General features: G+C 35.5%; 1 protein-coding gene across 2 annotated transcripts; it reads left to right on the plus strand.

Annotated features, from left to right (window-relative positions):
• Positions 1-4157: 4157 nt before the first annotated feature.
• LOC100374333 (protein phosphatase 2C-like domain-containing protein 1) lies at positions 4158-22345 on the plus strand. 2 transcript variants are annotated; one of them, XM_085495515.1, is made up of 4 exons: positions 4158-4404; positions 5239-5381; positions 13174-14376; positions 17673-22345. In XM_085495515.1, the coding sequence occupies exons 3-4, from the start codon at positions 13194-13196 to the stop codon at positions 18878-18880; spliced, it is 2391 nt and encodes a 796-aa protein (XP_085351641.1). In that variant the 5' UTR covers positions 4158-4404; positions 5239-5381; positions 13174-13193; the 3' UTR covers positions 18881-22345. The 2 variants fall into 2 exon arrangements, with proteins under 2 accessions (XP_085351641.1, XP_002738696.4); XM_002738650.4 differs by lacking the exon at positions 5239-5381.
• The last annotated feature ends 1872 nt before the right edge of the window (positions 22346-24217 follow it).

Genomic DNA, 24217 nt, shown 5'->3' on the forward strand with positions numbered 1-24217 from the left:
TTTATAATGGGGGGGGGGATATTGTTCCGTGGATAATATCCCGTACGCATGTGACCTTTCTGTCGCGCAGAAATCGTAAACACACCATGGCGACTTGTTAACAACTCGTTCACCGTAGCTGTAAACAAAATAAGAACGTGGACTTCATTTGGGTATATTTTTTAGGCATTTGGACATTTTGGACACAGTTATTAGACTTGTCATGAAATTTGCATACTGGCAATCTGTTAACAAGTTATCTGCAGAGAGAACCTCTGTAATAAGACATGTGTACTTTCTTATTCCTAGTAGTCTTTTTATCAGTTTTGGCACTGTAAATGCATTTCACAGTTCTCTGAAATTAAACACTGCAATGGTTTTACCTAAAATGTTCAGTGAATTTATATACCAATTATCATGAAGTGTGATTTGGATACTAAAATCTGGTCAGCCTCTTTGGTTTTATACCTAGCCATGGTTTAGAAAAAAGGTCGTGCATATACAGGTTTTCCTTAACTAATGTAGTTTTTTTTATCCTGATTGGGTGTGCGATGTTATTCTGGTCATTTGATTGTAGGCACATGGCAATAGAAATGCTCAAGTTATTCTTCTCCACGACGAGGAAAGCCTCTCTATTATATGTATACTTTGTACGCCGGGCCAGATTTCCAATGTGTTAGGCCTCGCATATATCTATCATGTGCATGGTCTATGTTCTATTTAAATATCAGTTGTAACCGTAATTTGTATTTTTTTTCTGTTTCTATTTCCAGTGGAGGAAGAAACGTATGCGAAGGTGAGTAATATTAAATGTTTGAAATTTATTATGGTCGAACAAGATAGTTTCATTTTGTTCTATGTAATATATACTACAGTGATGTGGAAATCGGCTCAAGATGAAGTGGTATTCCAGATTTGTTCTGACCACATACATTCTACTTTTTCCTTTTTCAATCCTGATGTTTAGTGTGGTAGGTGGCTGTTGGGGATGTCCTTCCTGCTATGTTCATTCTTTTAGGGTTATCATTTTTGTAGTAGTCTATTGCGGAATGTCTGTACAACCAGAATGCCACTGCTTACATCCATCATCATGACGCCATGAAAGCACTTGTGTTAGTTGCTTGGGGATGCAAGCTTTTTGAAAAACGAATTGAATAAGGCTTTCTTTTTCCTATTTTTAGACTGAAGCGCAAAAGGAGGAAGATGAGGGCAAGGTCGAAGTAGACTGTCGTCATCACTTTATCTTCTCATCAGTTGACAATCATCTTGGAACGTGCTGCTACAACACCAACCTGGAATCTACATAAACCTGACACTTGGAAGATCATGCAACTGCAAAGACGAATAAACCTGTAGATTGTTTCTTGAAGAAATGCCCATGGTGGTCTTGCCAATATTCAGCGCATGTTAATCGTGTAATAACTAATTGAAATTACAAGCTCAATTCCTTTTCACTTGTCATCATGACTAGTAAGTGGTATGCTTTGGGATTGTATTCAACATGTCTGCCTGATGTGAAAGACTATGTATTCAGTGCTGTGAACTTGTCCAGCAAACCAGACTGTAATTCCAGTGCACTGTTTTGAAGATTAAAATGTCTATTGACGATTAGATAAACACTTTCTTTAATTTTGTGTCATTTTTATCTTTGTTGAAGACAGTGTAAAAGATTATTAAACATATAAGCGAGAAATTGTCTCTTTGATGTGATTGGCTGGATGTGCGATTCATTTGCTATGTGGGTGAGGTAATCGTTTAAGTGTACTGCCCCACAAATAATCTGTAGCCCCTGAAATGCTGGCCTCGAGATGCCCTTCAAAATGTATCAATTTGAGTCGGTGATGCTTGCTTATTGGGGTCAAGCAAAAGGTTAGCAAAACCTTTTGCATTGAGTTTACTGGCCTGGCTTATTGGGCAAAAGTTGTTTAGGACAGGGAAAAGAAATTCTGTTTCTAGTTTCATGGTAATTTTTTTTTTGAATACTGAGCTAAAATGGGGGAAATTTGAGATAAGTGAGAGTACAAGTGCATTTTGGAATGCTTTAGAAAAGAAAAAAAATGTTGAAGGCGCATAGTTCAAAATGATGTGCACGTGAGAACGAGAAACATATTTTTTTTTTTTTTCCCTAGCTTTAGAGCCTTCTTGCCCATAACTCTAATTCTAACCCTGCCCCTCTGGTACCCTCCATTTCAATTGTATATGTAATGTACCTGATGTCACTTAAAAGTTATTAGGAGCATATTGAATTTACATTAGGAGTGTGAGGGGTGTCATTCCTATCATTGCAGTACTGATGCAGATTGTCATTCTAAATGTCCCTAAAGGATTCTACAAATATTTAATATTTTATTTTGTTGCCAATACCAGTATTTTCATAAAATTTGCATAATTGTGCTGGATGGTTGTGTTGAACTTGTAATTATTCATTATTGCCAGATTAGTAATCTCCGTAAAGCTAATTCCAGGTATTCCACGAGTCTTGGTGGGGGTACATTCTAGATTCACCTGGAATATGCTGCAAAAGCCTTTTAACATTTAGGCTATGGGTGAATGCAGTACGAGGCAGATGTTTGGAAGTATGGCAGGTGGATGAGAGCCGGAGTTGAATTGTAATCGCCTTGACTGTTGCCTGGAATCTAGCCTTTCTAAGTAATTGTGATGCAATTATGTAGTTTGGCTGTCTTCATCATTTCAGTGTATGAGGTAGTATGCATGTGCAGACTGACCTGTAGGTAAGACACTCAACACTTCAAAACCATTCACTGGTCTATTTGTTTCATACAATTCATTTATCATAGACTCTAGATATAGCCTGGAAGGCAATGACTGGCATGGAGTTCCTGATTGCTCAATGGTAGCATGTGGTTTCCATCACTTGCTGAGTTCAATCCCAGCCTTACATGGTAATAATTAACATGTTAAAATTGGGTGCCAACAATTTTTATCAATCCCCACATTCCAAAGCAGTTCTGTTGATTGCCTAATTAAAATGTTTTCTCATTGAGAACCACCACAACGCTGTTATCCAAAGATCCCTGATATTGAAATGTATGTACATTAATAAGCCAAGTTTTAAATGTCCCCAGGAAACTATGATTTAAAGTTTTCTGGCTTTTTTTTCATTGATTCTCTTTTATTTGCTCTGTTTGTTAAAGGCTGTGATTGCATGTAACGCATGCATAAGATATGGGTTTTACGTGAACACAGATAGTGACTGACTGTTGTGTAAACCAATGAGGATAAACCATAGACCCTAAAAATTGTTAGGGTCTATGGACAAACTGAGACGTTTTATGTTTTTGAAGAGCGCCACCAATCATGTGAAGTGTTTAAACTTTTGTTGTTAAACGGGTACATTCTACAGCTTTGTGTGTCCATGGATGACGTCTTGGTACTTATATGCATGTCAATTTCACAATTGGCCAACAAGTGTAGAATTCAGGAGACTCTGATCGTTGAAGGTAGACGATAATGATTTGCAATAACTGTTATTTCAAGAAATTCAATAATTGTAGGTAGGAACAAAATATGAATTATGAACGTTTTTCATCTAACGTAATACACGCAATTGCAATAAATTTAAAATTGGGCGCACCACAGTCTTTCGTTGTGTCTTCGTCAACTGCATATCCAAATCATCTGATTTTAAAAAGATTTAAGATATCAAAATAAGTAATAGTATGTATGAGAAATCTAATTGATTTACTAGTATGTCCGTAATTATTGACGTAATGAAACTATTCTATTATTAATCTACATATTGACATCGTGCGTGTGATTCTTTTTTATTATAAAGGGAACTCCAAGGTCTATTGGTTTAAATACCCGAAGCCCAGTCTGGTGGCGCATATTTCTTAACACCTATATCGCACACAGTTAAACAAGTCGCCATAAGTGATCTATTGAACTTTTGAACGGAGGTGTGCCGGGTAGCTGTTCCCTTTTCCGTCACCACCCTGTTATCCGTGAAGTAGTTTAAAAATAAATATAGATTGTTTATATTATGTAGACGGTTCTTTACTTTTCTTTGCTATTCTCTAAAATCATAAATGTGTACACTACATTTTTCCGTGGTCGTGTATGTTCAGTAATGCCGCGGGGACAGTATGCTATGGAAGTAATATGGAGGGGTGTTTTGTGTAAATGTAACAGCTTATTATGTTTCGTATTGAACGGCCCAGCAGGAGAACTGAATCGCCTCTGGAGCTTGGTTTACGTACGTGTTTTAAGCGTGGTGTCACAATTTCAGCCCCAATCTTGTCGCTGTCTTCAAACTAATAGTTTCACCGAGCCGCTGGAATAAAGTGTGTGAAAATCGAGAACAAGGCCCTGTCATGATATTACCGATAGGAGAGCCAAATTCCAGCTTACCGACGTGTTGAGTGGTTGGCAACGGTGTACACACTGTAGCAGAATCGATCGCTGGTAAGTTTTGAATGACGTTTGTTGATTCTAAGACTCGACAAAGCTTAGCGATCCTAGCTAAAAAATGATTAACAGTATGTGTGAATTAGATTACCAAAACCTTAGTACGGCACGGATTTACACATAATTGCCGATATTGTATGTTTGTGATGCGTTGTCGCCACTCGACACAGTCGACCGCCCAACTTGCACCGGTGTCTAAACACCAGTGTAGTTGATTCATGGCCGCCAAGTTTATTAGGTTTGTGACTTACTGTGAAACAGTTGTTTATTTTTTTACTGGTTCACATGCGAACGTCAGTAGTACAGCTTACAACCTCCACGGTAAACCGATCTTAGCTTATATTTACAAAATCGTTGTCTCTTAGAGGATAACAACCTGTTGACGTCTTCCGAGTCGAGGACCAGCCCCGTCGCGATTCTTTCAGTCTGTTTTGGCAGTTTGTTTTGTTAAATACCTGTGTTTACTTGATTATTGATACTTTGGTCGCTTCTTGTGTTGCCTTGATTTGAAATATTACTCTCACGCTTTGTAAGCTTCAATATATCATGTTGATGGCCTGTTGGCAAAATAAAACAGCCGTGAGAATCGACTCTCGAAACTTTAGTTTTGCGCAGTGTACACGACAACGTGTCGAGTTTCGAATTAAAACAATTAAACAATATTGTATTTCCAAAAACGTATTTTTTATATTATTTTTTTTTATTTCAATTTATTTTATTCATTTGTCCCAAAATTTCAGAATTTGTATATTGTGCGGACACACCATAATAAACAAAACATATACAATGTATATTAATGACTAATATTGTATTTTATATTTGACAATCCAGAAAGAATTGAAAGTACATTGTAACTGCGAAAACAGTCAGTCTGTCAATCCTTTGCACCTTCCACTTTGCCAGAAAACCAAGTTTGAAAGGAATTAAACTCAAAATCGAAAAGTCAAAATACTTTCTTCATCATGTATTTACAGGTATGTTTCATTTCACCATTGAAGTCTATCATTGCCAATGTCAACTACAGTATCATACAAAAGGAGACCTATTCAATATTACTGTTTGTTATTTTTTTATGAATTGTGTTGGACACACCCTTAAGCTTCAAGGAGGCTATCGAGATTCTAATACGGGCATTCCATTACTAATACTCAAATAGGTAAATACAATTCGTCGAGTATTAACACGAAAAAAGGCGATAAATATCAACATTACGTGGACGTTTTCAACCCCTTTATAATAAATTAAGACTATTTAGAAATGTGGAAACATTTTTACAATGGCGGTCACAGGGTCAAAGTTCAGGTTGGACAACACTGGTATGGCAAATATCATTGTTATTAATATTTGTTATGAAATTATCATAAAATAAAAATATGATTGACAATAAATTAATTCTTTATATATTTGATTTTTAACTTAACACTGCGTAATATTCAGAACTCAGAATGTTTTGATATAACATTCAGTGTTCATACCCGGCTTAATGTAATCATCAATAATAAATCAAGTTAAGTAAATGATTTACCGAGAGTTATTATGAGGATTTTTTAATATGGTGGAGAAAATGTTTCCGCAGTTGTGTTTTAAATCTGAGCATTATTTCATATAAAAATTAATGTAAAACTTGTTATATATCGGGGTAGTATTTAAAAATTCATTAATAAGTTACTAATTAGAACACTGCGGGACGATATTTTTTACATTCATTGATTTGGTTTTTGTTACCGATTGCCATAGTGATCATTTGAAGTATGTTTGTTGTGACAATAATCTTGTAGTAACCAGGAAACAGTAAATAAAACACAAAATTTTATTTATTAATCATTATAGGAAAGCTTAATTGAGACATGAATAACTTGTACTGTTGTAGCTGTAATTCCTATTACTCTGGTGTACGTAAATTCTTATTTAAAGCATGGTAATTGTCACCTGCGCATGCGTCATGTGGCCATATCATGTCCTTGTTTACAAACAAGTGTCTACCCATGAGCTTTTGCGCTTTTACCATGTGTTGTTATCGTCGCTTGGGACTCTATTTCCGTGCGTGTGCAGGTGACGACCCTCCCGCTTTAAAGCAGAAGCTAGTGTGTTTTGCTCCACATATTGAGTGAGATTGCAGATAATCGAAGTCAGATTCAGTGTGGTGCCATTGTTGCAGCACATCGTGTTCGATAATGTTCATTGCAACAAATACATTGTTTACACAGAATTTGAATGACTGTGTCGCATTAATGTGTTAGATTGTGGCTTGATAGCTGTCACACCTCTCATTTTTTCAATATTCAAAAAACACCCCCACCCCCGCCAATTATATATAATTGTTCAGTATTGGACATTTTTTTATCAGCTGATCGTTTGCCAATCTATACGCCATATTGCAGTTATTTAAATTCCAGATGTCACATCATTTGTAAAATTGTCTAGAATATTTCTTAACACTGTCTAATCACCATAACAACACTATCAAATTATAATGATGTTCTTTATATACCTTGCTAAAACCTCTCACTTTATAGAACTTAAAATTGCTGAATGATATTTATTTCTCCCCATAGCCAAAAAAAAATCAATTTAATTTCAATTTAACTGTGTGACAAATAAACTCTGAAAACTTCACCAATCAATAAAGTATACCAAGCACATAAAAAACTGGGAATCAATAGACCCTGTTTTCATAGTAACTGATATTACATCTGGCAGCCATTTTGATTCCTCCAAGAATGGTCAGAATGAAAATTTATTGGATTAATAGTTTGGGAGTGCCGTGAACTTTTTTCAAAATTTAAAAAAAATATTTGGAGAAATCCTTGGCTAACAGAAAACTCAAAGAAATTCCGTATAAAAATAATCAAGCTTGATTGTGTTATGGTATTGTATGTATGATATCATTTTGAAGGATTAATGCGTGGCTTAAATAGCATTTTACGATCTTTAAAGTATCCACCACAAAACGAATTGTTGATTATATATTACGCAGACTGTTATATTATATACACTAGTAACACGTATACGATACAATAATAGTGTCAGTAAGGCAACCCAACGTATTGTGCTAACGCTGACTGCTGACAAGGGCCATGACCCGTCGTTTAGAAATATCTTCCTACCCCAGGGTGCAGTTATTGTGTCTGGCATGATTTAATTACAGACTTTCAGTTTATTTTTTCTTATTGTTGTTTTTTTTGTGTAACAGAGATTCATACATGTTGGTATATGTGTGTCCACATTTCAGGATGCTGATTTATAATAAAATTGAATTCTGGGATTATTATGGTTGGTTTTGTTACAAATTGTTCGTAAACATTAAAATTTTTCGAAGATTTTTGGTGACCGCTTTATTCTTTGTCAAATTTTTATTTAAAGTTTATTTGCAATATATTGTAAGGTCAATCCATAAAAAAGCAGCTGTTAGTCTTCGATCAATATTCGGCGTCAACACTTCTGAGTAAAATTGAAAACTTGTTTCAGGGACATCTTTGCTACCCAAAGTATGACTATTCGACCATTATTTATTTCTTGGCAGATTTAATGTGTAATAAAGTGTCCTGCCATTTTGTTTTATTTTCGTTGCCATATGTGCACCAATCAGATTTATTTACTGAGTTCAAGTGCTTGGCCTCTTGGTAGAATCACGCACAGTATTGTGGAGAAGTAACATGAAGTCTGCGAAACCATGCGATTCGGATAATCATTCAAAGGTGTTTCTATGAATAATTCATATAAATCTCAAACATCCTTATACATTTCATTAAATCACGATGGATTAGTTGTTCAAAAACACCAATAAATCTTCAAGTATCCCAGAGTGCTTTTTTAAGATTCAAACACTTCTACTGAATAAAAAAAAAAATGTGTTGTTATGAGCACAGAGTTATTTGTAGAAGTCCAATCTACTCAAACAATGCCTACCCATGATCTCAAAGTCTGATAAGAATTCGTTGCACACCTGTGTGCTATTTTACATTGCACAGGCATACCTACTAACAGATCTTGAAAAAATGACACAGCATAACCAACAGTTAAAATATCTAGACACCAACAAATATGTATAAGATTAAAAGTAATTTTTAATATGATTAATAACTTAGATTTAAAACTATTCAGTACAGAATAAATATCAATATCAGAATTACTGGAAATATTATTTTAAAGACATACAATTAGAATTAGTGTGAATTTTCTCCTAATTTAAAATTCCCCTATGTCTAAGACGTCTGGCAGGACCATCATAATGAGCATTAGGCTGACAAAAAAAATATCTCTGTTTCTCGTTTCTGCGCGCATCATTTTGAACTATGCACCTCAGACGTTTTTTTTCTTCTAAAGCATTCCAAAATGCTCCTGTACTTGCACTTGTCTCAAATTTCCCCCATTTTAGCTCAGTATTCAAAAAAAAAAGTCGCTTCGAAAATTTCCATGAAACGAGAAACAGAGAATTTTTGTTTTCTGGCCTTACTAATTTTGTACAAAAGCACATGTCCAACATGGTCCTTCTGTCAGATAGTAGTGAAATTTTAAAAAAGAAATTGTAATTTATTCAGTAATTCAGTTCTCTGCCTCATGTTGGTATGCTTAAAACAGTTGATTGGAGAGGCAAAAACATTTAACAAAATGCATTTCATCTGTCAAAAAAAAAGTCATTTGTGAGAAACATGAAAATTACAGTGAAAATTGAATGTAGAGAACTGTTTCATTCCTCATCAATTTTTTCATTCAAATTTCTTTTCCGAGATACTGTAGGTGGTCCAATCTCATGTTCAACAATGAAAAAATGTTTTATGTCATTTCAAATTGGATTCAACTTCTACAGTCCTGACATATTTACATATAGAAATAATGTAACATACATCTAGATTGTAGACAAAATGTCTGCAGGTAACCAACAATATTTTGAAATAGAATACATAATCAGTTGTTCTAATCTTACAATATGCAGAGAAATCTCATGACAACATCTCTGTGATTCTCACTGACCAATAGGAATGGGTTATTTACCTCCCATCAAATTGCCTTTTAATGTACTAGCAAGTTTTAACAATCCTATATAAAGTCGGTTTGTCATTGTTTACCAATTTCATTACACAACGACTTTGCAATAGAACAACAACTAATACCATGTTTTTACAAATTAACGCAAACGACCTTCTGACGAATGTGTGCTAGAATTTGCGTGTATTGAAATGCAGACAATAACACAGTGGTACAATATGGGAGGTCACTATTTTATAGACGACATCCAATTGTTAGGGTGGCCCACAGTGACTAATTTGGGAGTACAAAATGAAGGCATTCTTTTCATGGTATAGCAATAGGTAGCTGCGAACAACTGCGATAGAGTGTTATGGTTACCGTCAAAGTGCATTCTCCAGATAGACCAGCGTTTGCAATTCCACAAAATGGTGATTAGAGATATGATGGTTTTGTGTCTATGAAAATGTTTATTTGACAAATATGCAATTTTTATCAAATTAATTAATAAACTTCCAGGTCAATACTGTAAAAAACAGTGAATCTACCTTCTATATTTTCCATTCACCTTAATAAAAAACAGTGAAAGTAAATAACATACAAAACACCCAAGAAGTCTTTTCAGTGAAAATTAATTAAAATAAAGTATACTGTACCCTATTCATGCATTCAGTGGTTTTGCATCACATTGGACGTATTAAGTTTGATTACCAAACAAATACTTTGCAGCATGCAAATTAACCATTCAATATATTTGATACAACATTTGCTAATAAAATGTAACTTACCAATTATGGAGACCCTAACCCCCCTCCCCCTCACCTAGGTATTTTTTTTTTAAATACATGTAATGCAAAAAAACTATGAAAAACAAATTTAATATAAAGCTATAATAATATAAATTTCAAAGTCATTACCTAAATGATAGTATTTCAGGATTCAAGTGCAATAAAGTCTCACAGTCAAGTTAAGTATTTATTCAAACATTAAGGCAGAAGCATGATTGGCTCACAGTATTCGTACTGTGAGGTTCAGTACAAATCTAAAAAACATAAAATGGTCAAATTTTTCCTTTTTTTCAAAAACCGTGCCCTCCAAAACCCTTGGTTTCATGTAAAACATCAAAATTGATCAAGAAACAAATCAAGCAAACTGGAAATTCCATACATTGATTACACCTTGAAGCAATAATTGGCATTATTATTCAATACAGTATTGATACCCTATTTGGCGCTTTTTCATATGAAAATAAAACTTACATTATAATCATTATTTTCTGATTAAATTAAGTTTAATTACTTGCATTTATAACCAGCCAGTTAAGTGAGCTAAACACTTTGCGACTTTGACATTGCCAAATCATCCCTATAACCGTCGCCTAGCGACCACAACTGTTTACGCTATGTACGTAGAATTTTTAAATGGATTTGACAGTAACCATATACTGTACAATTTTGTATTGTTGTAGTAGACAATAGCGAGACGTTTTTATTCCCTGGTGTAGTGGAATACAATAAAACGCCCACCACAACTTATTTTATACAATACCCGTTATCACTGAGTCAACAATGCCCAATGCGAAATACATTTGTTTCGCTTCGTTTGCTTTTAATTTTGGTCCCGGTTGGTGTTCTCCGATAATGAGGATCAATATGGTTTGTTAGTTTCAGCACATAGTGCGCTATTCTCGTCTGTTATTTGCACCAATATATCACTGTGTTGGCGGGTTTAGGAATTGGAGCAAAAATGGATTGGAGAGAAAGATACAACAGGTGGTTTTTTTGTTATTGGCTTCTCCTGTGATCATAATGATATTATTGTGGATACGATAAAACCAATATTACCCTCATGTTCGGATTAATGAATACAGTTAAGATGTTTCCTCGTTAACCATTTCACCACCAGTTCCCTCTTTTCATCACAACTTCAAAAAACAGTCCCGTTTATAATCTGCACTTTCCTTAAGAAGATTGGGACAGTAATAGCCAAATTTGTTCAGTAAAGACTGAAAATTGACTCGAATATTGTCTGTTGCCTCCAAAATTATAAGAGTCGAGAAAGTCTGGTGGTGAAAAGGCTAGATATTTGTATGAGTTCGCGCAATATTTTTTTCTAAGGTTGATTCTCGCTGACATCAGTGATTATCGCCAGTGTTTTGTAACAATCCAAGTTGTAAACAATGATTGTACTACTCTGACGGTAATTATGAGTGTATGCAGTCCAGTACAACAGCGCCCTCAATGGCTACTTTGTAAATTCCACCACATAAATGAGAACTAATGTTTTCATGTCGCCGTAGCCCTTGGACAACTGACCCTACTTGTCTAATCCCCCACAGCAACTGAGTTTGAACTGTGATCGCTGTTGAATGCATTCTGCAGTTTTTACTTGACTACACTCTAGTACGTGAAACTACGCTAGTTTCTAGTTGCCATGGTTTCTAGATATATTATGCCCTTAGCAGTACTTCACTCAAACTGTATCTGTTGTCAGAGTAATTGAGTCTATGTTTGAGTATGAAATTGACTACATGTATTTTGTTTCATTAGGGGTCAACCATTATAAATTATGGGGGGGGGGGGCTTTAGAAAATGTGTTTAAAAAAAAATAGTGTTTGTCAGCTGTTGCAGGAAAAATGTTTGCCCATTTGAAAAAAAAAAAAAATATTTACAGATGTGAAACCATGAAAAAAAAATTGCACTGCTCACACTCAACCAGCCAACCCCCCATGTTTACAAATGGTTTACCCCTTACAAGCAGACCATAGTGTGACATTAATGTGATGGCATCTTTATAGTTGTAGTGTTAATTAGTGTCAACATTCCAGTACTGTCAGGCAGACTGAATTGAGATTTTTATTTGTAAATAAAAAAAAACAAAAAAAAACACATATGTGACACCATTTATTTGGAAAAAATAATTGAAAAAACAACCTTTTAATATACCAGTTAATTGTCATTCACTTATTTCCTTCCCTGTGGTTACTTTTTTTTTTCGATGATAATCTATTCAATTTTTAATTTATACACATCGCTACAATCGCTATGTCTGAGGTAATTGGTATGTTTAGATAAAGCGTGTTCTTCTTCAAGTATGCCCAGACAAAATATACATGCTGTTTTTTTTTACTTTTTATTTTTTTATGTTATTTAACACAATCCAAAAATACTGATTTTTTTGTAAATAACATGTTTGCATGAAGCAACTTGGATAAATGACTGTACGCTTGAGGTCTTCTTTTGTCTGTTTTCGCCGCAAATTTACTTAACCTGCAGGGTACTGATCGAGATCTGAATTCTAAAAAGGCTTTTTATATTGAACAGGGTTTTTCTTCTTGTTATTAAGTGGCTTATACGTGATAACCTGCCCAGGGCTGTGATTACTGTTGCCATGGCAGTGGTGTGAAATATAATTACAGCAATGTTGAGTGCAACTTTAAATAACGATTAGAACCACAATAGTGTTGATAGTTTGGAAACGAGCCATGATGTTGTGTAAACGAGACGATGCTAGCAAACAGGTGGAAAGGAAACCAATCAATACGCGCATACATAATTAAAGAGCACCTTTGGGACGTACCATTATACCAAAATGTCGACTGTAAAATAGTTTTGAGTTGTGGAATTATAATAAACTGTAATTTGTTTGTGTTTCTTTAATGCTTGTTAGTAACTCTAAAATCTTAGTGTTTAATATATTTTGTGTTTATCACTTATAGACACTTAATTGTATCACACCCTCCAACTTCACCACCTTCCCTACCTATTATATTAATGGAGTGTTCCTTTTTACTTTCAGGTTGCTATACACATTAATTAATGATGAGTGACAGCGAGTCGTCAATCTCTGATCATGTGACTCGGCCACAAACCTATCAACAGGACCAAGATTATCAAGCTGAGGACAGCTTCACTGAAATGGCAGAGTTGACACGTGATTTGGCAATTACGATCCCGTGCCAGCATTGTCATGTGCCAGTTGATGTTAGATCACTGAAGGAGCATCGAACTTACCACCAGGCACTTAAGTTGTTCGATTATAAAGGTACAAATTCACCTACTAGTCTTGCAGATTTGTTGAAACGTCGAAGGTTCTTTATGAAGAAAATCAATAAAACTACCGATTCTGATAACCCTCTTCCAGTTAAGACATTGCAGAAATATAATGATGCATTTGACTTACTGAGATCCAACATGGAAGGGACCTACGAAGATTGCCGACAAATACGCGAGAACATCGTCATCGATTCTGAAGGTTTGAGTCTCAGCTGCAGCCCATACTGCATTCGTGCGGTTGGAATATGCTCTGATGCAAATGAACGTTGGAAATCTACAATGGAAGACACCAGGGTTTTCCAGGATTATTTTGGGAATGACATCAACAAGTGTTTTTTTGGAATTTACGATGGTCACCACGGACGTTTTGCCGCAGAGGTGGCAGCGAATGATTTGCACCACTACTTACTGCACGAGATGACTAAGTTTGACGTGGATACCTCATGTGTGTGTGCTGTCAATCTTGTCGAAAATAATGACCTATCGGATTATGATTTGAACCGTCCTCCTCGTGATACAAGATCTGAAAGCATTCGTCATGTTCTCCATGAAGAAAGTAAAAACATAATCCAACAAATCATGCACACGTGTGAGGTAAACCTTGAAAAACTTTCTGGACTACAGGGTTCATCAAAAGATTCGCCAAAAAAGACAAAAAAGAAACATTCAAAGGATCCATTTTCCGAACGAATGGGACATGCGTTTAGGAGAGCGTATCGAAAAACTGATGATATCCTCAAACTAGGGCAAGATGAGAGGTCGCGAGTAAGGTGGAGCGGTTGTTCGGCACTTACATGCGTTATACAAAATACAAAAATGAAATCAGATGAAGATGAGTCGGATGACGAAAAAGAAAATAATGATGAAGTAAATGAGAATGAGGAAAAGAAATCAAAACAAATCAAACCACCAGAAGAGAAAGGCGTCATACACTTAGCGAACACAGGTGCGTAATATCTTTTTTTAAATATATATGTGTAAAAAAAATTATGGATTAAATCAAGCAAACTTTTTATTGTGTAACCACATGGAATATTTATCTCTGATTTGTATATTTCAAAAAAATATCTGCTGCAGTTTCCAACTTCATGAAAACCAATGTTATGATTTTTTTTTTCATTTAGTTTTGTATTTTCGGAAAATAATTTTCTTTTTTGTAGTTTAATACAGTATTAACATTTTGCATATAAACTATTACTTTGGAACTACATGAGACCACCATCTCATGAAACTAACATTATTATTACATACTTTGTGATGTTAGTGTCAGACAGCCTTGGTAACCAAATCCCTCAATGTTATTATTCGTATTATATTTTGATATTGATATACTAGTAAACACATGTAGCTATTTGATGTTGTGACGTGATTTGATATATTTCATTTATTTATAGTGTCAAATTCAAACAAAATAAGTGAATACAATTGAAAGGCTTACTACATTTGACATCTTCTGACCAAATTGGGTTCAACCCTTCTCGACAATTCCATTGTTACCATAGTTACCATTACTTACTCAGTGATATAAACACCATGTGACAACAAATAACAACACGTGGTTGGTGATATACTACATGTCACCTTGTCCTTATTATTGCTGACTTTTGCCGTTTTTTATGTCTGTCAGGCCAGTTACAAATTAACCAAGACTTTAAATATTTTTAAAAATGTTATCATGTAATTTCCTAATCCTTTAGCATGTATAAGCTGTATTACTCTGAGGACACATAAATTTAATGGTTTTTAGCCGCATTTTATGTAAATTTAAAATTTCCCTTTGTTCCAAATAAGGTAATGCTAATATCTTAAGCATAATTTGTTGGAAAACTGTTTCACTTTAAAACTACATTTATGTATGTATTATGCGGCCATTTATGTGCGAATTAAAGTTGCAAATAGTAAACTGCTTTTATTTTACGAATAATTAGTGCAGGGTAGGTTGATATCAAATTTATATTTACAAAAAAATGTATACTGTAATGGGGGTAATTATTCACTGGGTTTTAATTTAGCTTATTTCGCTGACTGGAAAATGCGCTAAATTAAAACCCAGTGAATATGTAAAATTTAGCGTAGAACACATTATCTAAATGACGAAACCGTGAATTTAAAACCCACTGAATATGCCTGAAATGGTAAATCAGTGAAATTTAAACTCAGCGAAAATTAGTCATTTTACAGTATTTATAATTATATTTATTAGTCCCCGTTCGGACGCAGTCCGAAAACGGGGACTTATGTTTTGCCCTGTGTGCGTCCGTGCGTCCGTGCGTCCGTGCGTCCGTGATCACCTGTATCTCGAACATGCATGGACCGATTAAGTTCAAACTTCACTCATACATCACACATTATATGGGACATATGCACATGCATTTTTTTCATGATCCGATTAACGATAGCCGAATAGCGGCCATTTTAAGGCCGAAAATGCATCAAAATCGCACATTTTCACCATTCCGGACCCGGATCTCAGTTATGCATGGACGGATTTTGTTCAAATTTGGTACATACATTAAACATAATAGGACCTTGATGCACGTCTTTTTTTTTTTTGGATCGGGTTCGAAATGGCCGACTGGCGGCCATTTTGTTTTAAAGAATTCAGTTCTGGATCCGTATCTGAGACATGCTTGGATTGATCGAGTTCAAACTTCACACACACAAGGTACATCATGTCACAAATATGTATGTGCATTTGTTTCATGATCTCATTAACGATAGCCAAATGGCGGCCGCTTTAAGGCCGAAAATGCATTGAAATCGCACATTTTCACCATTCCGGACCCGGATCTCAGTTATGCATGGACGGATTTCATTCAAATTTGGTACATACATTAAACATAATAGGACCTTGATGCACGTCATTTTTTTTTTCGGATCAAGTTCGAAATAGCCGACTGGCGGCCATTTTGTTTTAAAGAATTCAGTTCTGGATCCGTATCTGAGACATGTCTGGATTGATCAAGTTCAAACTTCACACACACAAGGTACATCATGTCACAAATATGTATGTGCATTTGTTTCATGATCTCATTAACGATAGCCGAATAGCGGCCATTTTAAGGCCGAAAATGCATCAAAATCGCACATTTTCACCATTCCGGACCCGGATCTCAGTTATGCATGGACGGATTTTGTTCAAATTTGGTACATACATTAAACATAATAGGACCTTGATGCACATCATTTTTTTTTTTGGATCTGGTTCGAAATGGCCGACTGGTGGCCATTTTGTTTTAAAGAATTCAGTTCTGGATCCGTATCTGAGACATGCTTGGATTGATCGAGTTCAAACTTCACACACACAAGGTACATCATGTCACAAATATGTATGTGCATTTGTTTCATGATCTCATTAACGATAGCCAAATGGCGGCCGCTTTAAGGCCGAAAATGCATTGAAATCGCACATTTTCACCATTCCGGACCCGGATCTCAGTTATGCATGGACGGATTTCATTCAAATTTGGTACATACATTAAACATAATAGGACCTTGACGCACGTCATTTTTTTTTTCGGATCAAGTTCGAAATAGTCGACTGGCGGCCATTTTGTTTTAAAGAATTCAGTTCTGGATCCGTATCCGAGACATGTCTGGATTGATCAAGTTCAAACTTCACACACACAAGGTACATCATGTCACAAATATGTATGTGCATTTGTTTCATGAGCTCATTAACGATAGCCAAATGGGGGCCGCTTTAAGGCCGAAAATGCATTGAAATCGCACATTTTCACCATTCCGGACCCGTATCTCAGTTATGCATCGATGGATTTTGTTCAAATTTGGTACATACATTAAACATAATAGGACCTTGATGCACGTCTTTTTTTTTTTCGGATCAAGTTCGAAATGGCCGACTGGCGGCCATTTTGTTAAAGAATTTAGTTCTGGATTCGTATCCAAGACATGTCTGGATTGATCAAGTTCAAACTTCACACACACATGGTACATCATGTCACAAATAGATATGTGCATTTGTTTCATGATCTGCTTAACAATAGCGGAATGATGGCCATTTTAAGGCCGAAAATGCATCAAAATCACGTATTTTCACAATTCCAGAACCGGATCTCAGTCATGCATGGATGGATTTTGTTCAGATTTAGCACAATGTGTTGTACATATGCAGGTGCATTTCGGTCATGATCTGCTTTGAATGTATATGTCACTCAAATATGAACGGAACGGGGACGTGTCATTGACAATGACTTGTTTTATTTATTTTATTTTTTTCAGGTAATATCCATGCTGTACTGAGTCGCGATGGAAAAGCTTATCGGTTAACGAGAGATCATACGCCCAACAATCACAACGAACGTGTCAGGGTTAGCAAAGCAGGCGCTAATGTCGCTGTAAGCGAGAAAGGGTCAAGGGTTAATGGGGTTTTAGATACTACACGTGGCATTGGTAACCATGGTGATCCACCCCTCAAGAAGGCTGTCATCTGTGAACCGTATGCGACTAGCGTTGTGATTGATCAGTATGCAGAGTTTTTAATTTTAGCTAACAATGGTGTGTGGGAGGTATTTTCGGAGGATGAAGCCGTTGCGCTGTTGACGAAAATGCTATCCAAAGCAGAATCAGCAACAAAGAGCCAGAATGTTAAAGATTTAGAATTGCTGTATGCAAAGGAACACAGCCAAGTGGGAAGCACTCTCTCACCGTCTTTGTTTTCTTCAGAGTCTGATGCCCGACCTTTGAGTCAGAGGTCACAGAGGTCAGAAGGTAGAGGTCAAAGTGATGATAAGGTAGACAGTCTAGGAAGTAACACTCCTCCACTGCGAAAAACTTCCAGTGTTCTTCCACCTTCCAGAACGGGTATGTTAGAAGACATCAGCGAGTCGCCCGAACACAGGATGGCACCATTGGATAGAACGATTGGGTCGAATAATAATGATTCAAATCTTAAAAATGGAAATAATGATTTAGTGCAGAAGGCTAGGAAACAAAGCAGCAGTTCGTCAGTTTGCAACCGTGATGGTGGTACGGATGAAGCAAAACAGGATGAGGAGTCAAGGCAATATGCAAATGTGAGCAATAATCAAAATGAGACTGATGAGAAATTAAGCAATCCCCATGACAACAATAATGGTTTGGATAATACAGAGAGACCAATTGTTAGCGGTAAAAGTGATAGAAGTCGGCGTAGCCGAGTAACTATTGCAGACGACTTACAGACTGAAGTCGGTAGCCAGATATCTTTTGGCTCGAGCAACGATGATGAAGATGATGACGGCTGCGATGCCGATGTGGAAACATTAACCGAGCTGCATTCTTTTTATGGTCAATCACAAATGTCTGAACCACCTTATAAATATGATTTACACTGTCAGCTTGCGAAGAGCATGGGTGAGCGGTTGGTGCACGCTGCGTTGCTAGCCGGATCAAAAGATAACATTACGGCTATGGTTATCCTACTACCAGGATGTAAACTAAAAATCTAGCCCATCGATTGATTTTGGTATACTGTGGAATACTTTATCTTCGCTGGAAATTAATTTTTGCTGAAAAGGCTTTTCGGGCGTTCTTTATGGAATTTATTTTCACTGATTTTTGATGAGTTGAATGTGAAATATAGGAAAAAAAGTATATTCGCTGAATTTTATTTTCACGGAATCATCCCTTCAGCAAAAATAGCGAAAATAAATTCCAAGCGAAAATAAAGTATTCTACAATACTCTGTTTGACCTTGACCATGAATTTTTACACTTTCTGGTGCTTTTTTTATATCAGAGTTATCAGAACAAATCTCAATTGACCTCATTTCTTGTATGTCTGTATAATTACTAGATGAAGTCACTTTACTGTAGTGTAGTGTGAAATTTCGCATTTCTATGGTGATGAATTTCTTCACAACCTGAACACAGAAGTATAACGTTGTCACTATTCACAAAATAAAATATGCATCATTTTTTCATAATTTGTTTTCAACATTTTGATTAAGACCTGTTGCCAGTGGGAAATTATGTCAATTTAGTTCAAAATTATCAAGAAAAATGGAGAAAAATACATTGCACCAACATTTTGGAGAGAAAAAATTACTTTGTCCAAAATGTTAAAAATTGGCCTTGTGTGATTACATGTATAGACGTGAGGCAGAAACAAAAAAATGTCATCTCTGATTCGCTTTGTTTTTTCACTTATTTTGTTTGTAAAATGTGAATTCATTTTACCAAATTATAAATTCTGTAATTATAGTAAGATATTTTTAAATATGTATGATTTTTTGTTGCGTCAATGATACGCCAGTGAATTGACACAAATATATGCATCACAGCATCAGCGGCGCTTTATATCAGCTTAGAGTGCACACTGCCGTAGTAGCACACATCACTACACTAAATCCTTCCATACAATAAGGCAAAAAAAAAAAAAACTTATGTTGCCCTCAAGTCGGAAAATTGAAAAATTGGGTCGGTCGGATATTTTTTTTTTAAACTTGTGAAAATTAAAAGTATCGTAAATAACCGAGGTATATGGGAATCAATCAAACGCATGCTAGATATTTAACCGGGGACCCTGGGGATCAAACAACTTTTTTACTGCTTAAAATAGTGAGTTTTTAAATATTTGAGCCTAAAAAAAACAAAACGCGATCCTATATTTTTCGATCGGTGGGTGAGGGCAACAAAACAATTTTTTTTTTTGCCTAAACAGCTTGCTGCCTGTTTCCCGTTTTCATCACTGCACTTTTAACTATTTTTTTAAAATAAACTGCTTGATAGAATACTGATAACAATTCTAATTTTTTTAAAAAAAATGTATCATGGTCTTTTTGGTTGAAAATTATATTTTGAAAAATAATAAATCTTTCAAACAAACAAAAAACTTTATCTGTCTTGGATCAATTGTTATCCTGACTCACATATACCGAAAGTGTTATGTATATTTTTTAATATTCATTGGAATCACCTTGATAATGAATAGCATTTTTGAGGGACGAAAACAAAATATTCAATACTTTTTTTTAAATTGAAAAATGTGCCAATTTTTTCTGTACTGGTTACTCAACCGATGAATGTTCCGCAGAGTAGATTAATTGAGAAATTGGTATATCAGTGTTCTATACTGCTATTGAATTGTAGTTGTAAACCATATGTCTAACTCTCAAGTGACTGTAATGTTGATGAGTGAAATGCTGCAGCTTATGGTGATATGTAGACATCCACCATTATTAAAAAGTCGAACAAAAGAATACACATTACAGCATTCCTGCATCATTTAAACACCAAATTAGTGCATCGTCATAGCAACTATCAGCATGACTCAATGAAAAAGTATAATACTGTAAAATACTGAAGGAATGATTCAGTGAAAATAAAATCCAGTGAAATACCTTTTTTTCTATATTTAACATTCAACTCATGAGAAATCAGTGAAAATAAATTTCTTACAAAACACCCAAAAATTCTTTTCAGTGAAAAATAAGTCCAGCTTAAATAAAGAATTTTACAATAAACATATTTTTGTGTGAAATGTATTGTTTATTGAAAAAAATTCCAGTGATTACAATTACAATTCATTAGGGCATTTTGAAAACTTAAATTTTGTATTCACTTTTTAAAGATTTATGTACATAAAAATATTATTGTTTACAAAATAATTAACAAATCAGACCTTACAAGGTGGTTGGTTGCTACATCAATTGATTAAAAAAAAATTCAGTAGTATTGCTTGAGTAGCATAAAAAGGACTTGTCACTGTATTTGACTGTAATGACCAATATTTTTGTTGCAAAATATTCTTTTTACTGAAAATTAATTGTTGTTTTTTCTATATACTTGCTGTGTGTTACTGTAAACTCATAAATATTGACGATTTAATATTTGGAAGAAAATGTGAAACAAAATTTCATTGTGATTAAGATCTGTAAAACCTCTGATCGCTTTTACTATACCAGTGTACGTGCGTCTACAGGCTGACCAATCAACTGTTTATGCAAATCTCATCATCCACTAATCAAAACTAGTGTTACAGGCCACTTTCTAGAACATAAACATAAACTGTTTTAGTAAGGCACACTCTGATTGGTTGAACAAATCTTGTCAGATGAGAGCTGCCTGATTGTGATTTGCACATGTGGTTGAACAGATGTAGTTTGAATCATGTGAGCTTTACTTATATAAATACCTGACTTGTGAACACAAACATTTGTATTCATTATCTGACTGTTTTATGATTTCCACATTTCATTTTTAAAGCATGGTGGTCGTTGCGCAGCACGTGTTTGAATTTCATGTAAATAAACAATGTGCTTTATACGTGTGGTATACGTCGCTATGAGTCCCATATCGAACAGGATGCGGCACAACGACTGCCGCCCTTTAATAGTATCCAGTGATCTACCAATAATGAATTTATTGATCTGAGAACTATACTAATTACAATTGTTTTGGTTTATCCATGATGTACAAATAAACAGCCTCAATTAATCCTTTGCGACTTCATTGGATTTAAGAAGATTATAAAACACTTACTTTTTTTACAGCAATTAAGTAAAGTATTTCAAACCAATTTAAATAATAGATTGAAAGTGTAGAATATTTCAAGATTTATTTTTTACAAAAATCAAAATCTTGCTATCTAGTATTTCATGGAAATATTAAATTTATCATTATGGCCATAGAGGGCGCTATTCACAAAATATTCTTAAACTTTTCACGTCATCAATAATTTTTTCAGACTTCTGGAGTGTAGAGCACAAAACTAACTTCCAAATCAAAATTATATTTACATTGTAATTTTTCAAGTGAACGAAATAGGTTGAATTTTTGTAAAAATTTTTTTTTAAAGTTGGGTTGTGTATCTTATGCAAAAGTATGTTATTTCCGTGTATGTTGCTGTATTTGTTATCACATGCCAGTATATGCAATAATTATTGATGCTTAATAAACTTTTTTCAAAGAAAATATGAGTAATTTATCTGAATTCATATATTATTCAAACAAAAGTGAAATCCCCCCCCCCACAGAACGGTATTGGATGAGGAGAATGGTCTATGGCAAGATAGTGTGCGAATGAATCGGCCTTCTTTGAATCCAATATGATGCTGAGGGGGTATAATTTAGGATTTCCATTAAAATCACTGTTGCCATGGCAACAGGTAAAACACTGATTTTTGAATAGTTTTGTGCTAAATGTATCTCCTACAAATTCCAGACTAAAAATCTCGGACATAGTTCATTCTACTTAGCTTAAGTGTGGGTACAACGCTGCTATTTGTTTTTTTGATATCCTTTTTCATTAGCGAGAAATTTGACCGCAAACTTGGTAGACAGATAACACCTTCACTCTAGTTGGGTGGTAAAATCTGAAAAAATTTCTGGCCCGCTGTTGCCATGGCAACAGCCAAAAAAAATTAAATTTGAATAGCTTTGCTCCAAATGTATATCCTCCTACAAATAAAAGAGTGAAAATCTCGAATACAGCTCATTCTATAGGCACAAAGTTACTATTTGTTTTTGTTTTTTTCATTACCAAGAAATTTGACCTCATAAGTGGAGTAACTATTTCTGAGCACAGGGAGCCCAGGAACTATGATCAACTCACAGTCCCTCCACAACCGGTTATGAAACGCTATTGTCAAAAGGTGTGAACGAGCTTAGATCCAGAAACAATGCGTGTTCCAGCCTTCCAGCTGAAGTGATGACGTCATAGTGATGACGTCATTGTGGAGGGACTGTGATCAACTGTACACAGTCTCTATGAGCGGGGGGGGGGGGCGGTTGGTATCTAGTGTACCAGCCACTAACTAAATAGTTTTATGCCACATTAAAGATGGCGGCCTTATATAGTAAATATCGCATTTATTTTATTATCACGTGTGCGCCAGCTGACTGTGGTACCAGCCGATGCCCCCACCCCCACCCCACCTCCGCCCATATAGACTGTGTACATTTGATCATAGTTCCTGGGCTCCCTGTATTCTGAGAATGTTTTGGCTGAGCTGATTTTGTTCATATATCCTCCTACAAATATAGGACTTCTGAAGACTGAATGCTCTTTGCGGACTTCGTATACGGGGCCCCGGTTTTAGTTATAAAGCAACATTCACGTTCATGTCGTACCATGGCAACAGCCGAAAGCATCATGTTGTTTGTTTTTTGAGCGGAGCGGACCACCAACCAGTCTACCACCTTGTTTTTGTTATTAATCACCACAGGCGCTCGGAACGTTTCCTGGATAATAAAAAATGACCTAAAGTGGGATCGGCATAGTTAGTCAGTCGCCGGTAAATTCCCCTACTACTCATATAATAACACAAGGTAGGAAAGCGTTTACACCATGACATCGAAACTTCCCGAAAATAACTCGATTTTCCAAATTATATTTCGATCCGCTTCACACAACTCAAGTATGATATCGGTAGAAACTATCGATCGACTTATATTACCTTTATTCGAACTAAAACGGCTTAAATCCTGTGAAAATCGAAACACCAGAGCAATATGAATCAACCCATCTACGCGGATATTTTGAAGCAGAGGCTCGTGCATGCGCAGCTCCAAACATGCGCAGTTCCAAACATTTACGCATGCTCGGGCCTCTAGTCTGCTTCAAAATATCCGCGTAGACTCGTAGATTCATATTGCTCTGGTGTTTCGATTTTCACAGGATTTAACCCGTTTTAGTTCGAATAAAGGTAATATAAGTCGATCGATAGTTTCTACCGATATCATACTTGAGTTGTGTGAAGCGGATCGAAATATAATTTGGAAAATCGTGTTATTTTCGGGAAGTTTCGATGTCATGGTGTCAACGCTTTCCTACCTTGTGTTATT

The sequence above is a fragment of the Saccoglossus kowalevskii genome, chromosome 22 (genome assembly GCF_978046115.1).
Source record: "Saccoglossus kowalevskii chromosome 22, keSacKowa6.1, whole genome shotgun sequence".
NCBI lineage: Eukaryota > Metazoa > Hemichordata > Enteropneusta > Harrimaniidae > Saccoglossus > Saccoglossus kowalevskii.

Coding starts and splice junctions, on each gene's coding strand:
- LOC100374333 (XM_085495515.1), top strand. CDS start 13,194: ATGATGAGTGACAGCGAGTCGTCAATCTCTGATCATGTGACTCGGCCA. Junction 14,377..17,672: donor CATACACTTAGCGAACACAG/GTGCGTAATATC, acceptor TATTTTTTTCAG/GTAATATCCATGCTGTACTG.